The sequence below is a fragment of the Temnothorax longispinosus genome, chromosome 2, assembly GCF_030848805.1.
Source record: "Temnothorax longispinosus isolate EJ_2023e chromosome 2, Tlon_JGU_v1, whole genome shotgun sequence".
Taxonomy (NCBI): Eukaryota; Metazoa; Arthropoda; class Insecta; order Hymenoptera; family Formicidae; genus Temnothorax; species Temnothorax longispinosus.
This window is the reverse complement of record NC_092359.1, coordinates 13,490,749-13,496,750: the sequence shown is the minus strand read 5'-3', so window position 1 is coordinate 13,496,750 and position 6,002 is coordinate 13,490,749. Positions and strand designations below refer to the sequence as shown.

At 36.8% G+C, this 6,002-nt stretch overlaps 2 protein-coding genes across 2 annotated transcripts; both read left to right on the top strand.

Annotated features, from left to right (window-relative positions):
* Positions 1-1,863: 1,863 nt before the first annotated feature.
* Csl4 (exosome component 1 Csl4) lies at positions 1,864-3,144 on the top strand. The gene is made up of 5 exons (XM_071769686.1): positions 1,864-2,166; positions 2,246-2,361; positions 2,426-2,674; positions 2,758-2,839; positions 2,899-3,144. The coding sequence occupies exons 1-5, from the start codon at positions 2,130-2,132 to the stop codon at positions 3,015-3,017; spliced, it is 603 nt and encodes a 200-aa protein (XP_071625787.1). The 5' UTR covers positions 1,864-2,129; the 3' UTR covers positions 3,018-3,144.
* Positions 3,145-3,524: 380 nt separating this feature from the next.
* On the top strand, positions 3,525-5,125 carry LOC139808064 (spectrin alpha chain-like). Its single transcript, XM_071769685.1, has 4 exons — positions 3,525-3,915; positions 4,441-4,567; positions 4,651-4,817; positions 4,925-5,125. The coding sequence occupies exons 1-4, from the start codon at positions 3,688-3,690 to the stop codon at positions 5,051-5,053; spliced, it is 651 nt and encodes a 216-aa protein (XP_071625786.1). The 5' UTR covers positions 3,525-3,687; the 3' UTR covers positions 5,054-5,125.
* Positions 5,126-6,002: the final 877 nt, after the last annotated feature.

Here is a 6,002-nt window from a genome sequence, read left to right as displayed (position 1 = left end):
TAATTAAAAATCCGCTATAATTATACCGATTGAATTAATCAGCGATTAAATTAATTTGGATTTCATCGAAGTCGCCCTTAATACAATACAGCTACTACAGCTATATATAATTAACACTATAATAGAACAAGGGAGTCAAAATAATTCGACTTATTTGACGTTTTTTAAAATAATTAATATTCATTTTTAAAACATCACAATTTTTGAAATTTTCTCTAACTTTTATTGAAATATATATCTATAATTTTATCAATTTGTTTTTTCTCTCTTTTTTCCATTTTGACCCTTTTTTACTTCGGTGGAAATGGGTATAGACTAATTTTCGATAGTATTAGTGTTAAAAAACAAGATTTATACATACCGCCCGTTGTCTGCGTCCAGTGCGTCCACTGTCCTTTGCATCTCCATCTGCTCAGACGCGCTTCGCCGAGAAAGTATAAGTACGTGGCGTGGAGACGATCGCTCGATAAATTCTGATTCGCACACACAAAAGATAAATCGCCGGTTACCAATAAAGTCACATGATATCAGCATATATAATCGCGTGTATATTGTGCGTTGATATTTACGTTAAAATGAATCTCCAATCCGCGTGTGTGAGAATCACTTTTATGTCACACGTGCGTGGAAAGTGGCCCATTCCGCGCGCGATGCGCGCGTGATAAACCACTTTCCACGCACTTTTAATATAAAAAATATATATATATATATATATATATATATATGTAGGTCCGGAAGTATGTTCCGGGACTTTTATTTTTTTACATCGGTATATTCCAGGACATTTGGCAGTTTCCAGGACTGTCCTGGAAAAAATTCATGTCCTACGGCACGTTTCGGGACAATTTTTTGAATCTGATTACATATATATGCGTTATATTCCAGGACTGTACATTTCAAAAAACGTAAACAGTCCCGGAACATACCTCTAGACCTACATATATATATTTATATATATATATATGTATATATGTATATATGTATACCGCAGCAAATATATTACACTTTCGCAGCTGAACGATATAAAGTTTTTCGCCTTTTTAAACGAAACCGTGATCCAACAAACGTTTTAATTAATTTATTCGGGACCAACAAACGATTCCGCATCGAAGGCCGTTTTGAAACAAAAAACTGTAAAGAATTCCATAATATTTATCGGCTATATATACACTAAAAATTATTTTTGTATTTACATAAAACCTATTAACTAACAAATGTTTAAATTAGTCTGATAATCACCTATTATATAAGCGACTAATAAACGATTTGTAAAAAAAAATATTTTAAGTCAAAGTTGTCCGACTAAAGGCCTTCACACATAAAATCGTGTAAGAACGTAAAACGTAAGCGTAAGAAAATCGACCAATCCCAATCAAGTATTGTGCTGTCCGTAACCTCAGTAGGGGAAAATACTTGATTGGGATTGATCGATTTTCTTACGCTTACGTTTTACGTCCTTACGGCATTTTATGTGTAAAGGCCTTAAAGGCCTTCACACATAAAATGCCGTAAGGACGTAAAACGTAAGCGTAAGAAAATCGATCAATCCCAATCAAGTATTTTCCCCTACTGAGGTTACGGACAGCACAATACTTGATTGGGATTGGTCGATTTTCTTACGCTTACGTTTTACGTTCTTACGGGATTTTATGTGTGAAGGCCTTAAGGCTGAGTTTCCACTGAGCGCGTCACGCGTCGCGTCGTCACAAGTTAACCAATCAAAACATCCCATTTTATTACATTCTTGTGACGGGATCGAAATGGGATGTTTTGATTGGTTCAACTCGGACGACGCGACGCGTGACGCGCTCAGTGGAAACTCAGCCTTAACTCTCTCTGCACCTATCTTCATTCACTTTGTAGCAGTAATGCCACCTGAAGTGATCTGACTGAACACTGAACCTGAACGAACAACGAACGTGGGATTAACATAACCTCATGTAAATTATCAAACGGAGCCTTCTTATGCAAAATAAATTCAATATTACGTAAACGAATACCAGATTTCTATTCGTATCTATATCTCTCGGATTTCTTGATTTTTCCACGTTACTGATACAATAGATTGATGTTTTTCATAGATAAATATAAATATAAAATCGCGGCATATATCACGTAACATAAAAATAATGACCGAACAGGAGGAACTTATCGTCTGTGTGCCCGGTAATTATTTATTTGTTATTAGCGACGTCGATTCAATAACTTTGCAAGTATTAGACTAATTTCTCAATATTTTTTCAAGGCCAAAGGTTATGTGTAGCTGATAAAAGCAACGTAGCTGGACCTGGGACATACGAACAGCAGGGTTACATCTATTCGAAGCTCGCTGGGATCGTAAAATTAGTAACAAACGACAAAGTAAGTCTTACGTTTCTGTATTTAACATACTGGAACAAATATCTCTAAACATACATCGTTACAGACTCGTACGATTGAGGTACGTGGTATAACGGAGCAAAGCATCGTTCCTGCGCCAGGAGACATCGTGACGGCCATGGTCACTGTAGTTAATCAAAGATTTTGTAAATGTAGCATCAAGTGCGTGGGTGACATAGTACTAACGAGACCTTACAGAGGAATACTGAGGAAGGAGGATGTTCGAGCAATTGACAAAGAAAAAATAGAGATGTACAAGTGCTATCGACCTGGAGACATCATTCTCGCAAGAGTTGTATCCTTTTAGCCTCATTCTGCGAAATGGTATATCTAAACATCGACGATTATGCCTGTAATCTTTCCTATACGTTTCGATAGATGCCAATGACAGAAATACACACTTATCAATTAAGCACTGCGGAAAATGAACTAGGAGTAGTTATAGCTCACAGCGATGAAGGTAATGGCTCTGTGTATTCTATCCTCTTTGCTATCTAATTTTAATGGCTTATCTTACAGGTGTTGCCATGGTGCCGATCAGCTGGACACAGATACAATGCCCGAAATCTTTGAGCAAGGAATTCCGTAAAGTTGCTAAAGTTGTGCCAGAACATATCGTAGCGGAACAGACTGAGTAATAAGCCTACAAGTAATCAGTCTTTCAACTGCATAGTATATTTTAGATCGTAATACAATTTCATGTAAAAAGTTTATATAAGTGAACATAATTCTCGTATATTGACATTAAAGATAAAGATTAAACAATTTGGAACAGCAAGTAAAGAAGTTCCCAAACATTTCTATTTTAATTAAATTTTTTTTATATTTTTTATCTAATATTTGATTCACATACACATTTTTTAATACATATCCTCTTTCCGTTTCCTATTCCTATCGCTAGAAAGAAACCATTGCGCTCAAGCGGTTCAAGGCTGCTCAAGGCAATGAATGCCTGGATTGCTTTCGAAAACTTCCTTCGGGTGCGCACACGGTCGTATACACAGGTCTGGAAACCAAGTCAAATTTCAGTGGTGGGGGTAGTCCGCTTAGAGTTGTAAATTTTATGTCTCTGGCCGCCACTACGCGTCGCTTTTGGTTATGGTACCTGGTTAAAATGAAGCGCGTGAATAACCTAACCTAACCTGCTCGCTCCTCGCTCCTGCTAGTAAAGCCTGGTAAAGCCAGGGCCATCGTTGATCGTCGAAGAAGCGCGGAAAGCTCCACTCCTCGTCGGTTCTGTTGTTCGGCGGATCGTGCGTGTTTAATATCATTAATACCACGTGCGATTGTGTGATACTGTGCGATATAATGACTAAATCGTGCGCGGTGCCAATGTGCAAATCGCGAAATTATTCAGCAAAGAAATGTTCGTTGTTTAAAGTGCCGTCAAATATTGAACAATGTAAAAAATGGATTGCTGCGATTCCGGGCATTGTTGATCTGAAGCCGTCGCAATTCGTTTGCGAGAAGCATTTCGAAGAACATCACATCCTCAAGAAATGGGTGAAATACGATAATGATCGGATTATCGCCGAAGTAAGTTTAATGATAATTACATTTTTTCTATGTTTTAATTATATTATAATTATATATACAAATTTGACTTGCGTGACTATTTACATAAGTAAATATTTTGATTCGTTCTTGCTGGGTTAACTTTCAAATGATCTTGTTACTTCATTGCATGTTTATTGAAGGCTCCTTACATGCGCACTCGACTCCATCCGTTGGCTGTTCCTTCAAAATTTGACTGTCAGAGAAAGGTAGAAAATATCGCCACTGCTAGGGATTGTTCAAGTGGCCAACGCATCAGTGCAGAGCATAATTATTTCTCTTTGGCCGAGCCATCGATGAATACAACGGTCGATGAATCTTGCAATGAGAAGGAGCCTTCTTTCGTACAATTACACAGAACACAGTACCGTAGGATTGGCACAACAATGGGATCAGTTGGATCAGTTAGGAATGTGCATGCAACACAATTTAGAACAGCAGATTCAAGCGCGAAACCAGTCCGGTGTATCTGAAGATGCACTAAAGGAATTCTCCATGATGTTCAAGCACTTTGACAAGGACAAGAGTGGCCGTCTGAATCATCAAGAATTTAAATCGTGCCTGAGAGCTTTGGGCTATGACTTTCCTATGATGGAAGAAGGACAGCCCGATCCGGAATTCGAGAACATATTAGGTTTTGTTGATTTTAATTCTTGTGTTATTTCCGGTTACATTATTTCGAACCATCTATTTTTAACACGATATTATTATTCGCAGACATCGTGGATCCTAATAGAGACAGCTATGTATCGCTGCAAGAATACATGGCGTTTATGATCAGCAAGGAAACGGAGAACGTGCAGAGCTCGGAGGAAATAGAGAACGCTTTCCGAGCAATCACTGCAGCAGATCGGCCGTACGTCACAAAGGAGGAATTATATGCTGTAAGTATTGCAAATACTATTGAATATTCAGAAATATAAGTTACAATGTTCCTACAATCACGAAGAATGCAATTTATATTCGTTAATCGTTTTTTTTTCTTTTTCAGAACCTCACAAAGGAGATGGCCGATTATTGCGTTGCCCGTATGAAACCTTATGTAGATCCCAAGTCGGAACGACCGATAACAGCTGCGTTGGATTATATAGAATTTACGCGTACTCTTTTCCAGAATTAATTATGAATTCACATACATATGCATATTATATTATTTTTCCAAGTTTATTAAACTATAATTGCATAAAGAGCACAGAGCGCTGCTATGTTTATTCTTTAAAAACTATGGTTGATTGATATATCTATTAATCACTAGAGTTATCTAGAGCATTTACAGAAATTGAGATTTTCTTCTAAACTGGTTGATAGAGAATATATATAAAGAATATATTTGTGTTGTGTATGTTAGAATGCTTTTCCTAACGTATATATTCTTATATGCTTTTGATATATCGCATTATTTAATCTTCAAATCCTAAACTTTAAAATATAAAATTCTATATTAACTAGTTCTTTGAAACTCTTTCACGTTGTTCTTCGAAATAAATGCATTTAATATATTATATTAAATTTTATTCAATAAATCTATAAAACACATATATGGCGTATTTTTTAATTCTTGCGTATGAGATTGCGTAAATTTTCTTATAGGTAATTACAATATTTTTTCTTTTATCTTATTTAGTAAGCATATATGGAAAATAATATGAAATAAATATTGCATAAATCACGTTGCATTTTATTGAGCAACTGAATTTACAACTATTTGAGACTTCTCTTGAATTATTTGTTCAGCACGGTACACTTTCCAGGATGTTAAAAAGTCTCTAGCCATTTTGAACAAAGTATAGTAATGTATAATTCATTATAATGTAAATGCGGAGGTACAAAAATAATAGGCGCGACCCCACAGACGTACGCGCTAATGGAAGACGAAAATAAAGCTCGTCTTAATCGTTGGTTAAAATCGGTTCTCAAAGTGGACACTTCTGCTCTAATGGCCGATGCGCAGGGCGCTTGCGCTATGCGAACCAGGACCATAACACGCAGCGCAGCCCTTGTGGCCACAAGCCAAATAAATTCTCACACGCTAAGCGAACCATCCCCACCACCTTCGTTTCCAGACCTGT

Coding starts and splice junctions, on each gene's coding strand:
- Csl4 (XM_071769686.1), top strand. CDS start 2,130: ATGACCGAACAGGAGGAACTTATCGTCTGTGTGCCCG. Junction 2,675..2,757: donor ACATCATTCTCGCAAGAGTT/GTATCCTTTTAG, acceptor ACGTTTCGATAG/ATGCCAATGACAGAAATACA. Junction 2,840..2,898: donor TATAGCTCACAGCGATGAAG/GTAATGGCTCTG, acceptor CTTATCTTACAG/GTGTTGCCATGGTGCCGATC.
- LOC139808064 (XM_071769685.1), top strand. CDS start 3,688: ATGACTAAATCGTGCGCGGTGCCAATGTGCAAATCGCGAAATTATTCA. Junction 4,568..4,650: donor GGAATTCGAGAACATATTAG/GTTTTGTTGATT, acceptor TATTATTCGCAG/ACATCGTGGATCCTAATAGA. Junction 4,818..4,924: donor CAAAGGAGGAATTATATGCT/GTAAGTATTGCA, acceptor TTTCTTTTTCAG/AACCTCACAAAGGAGATGGC.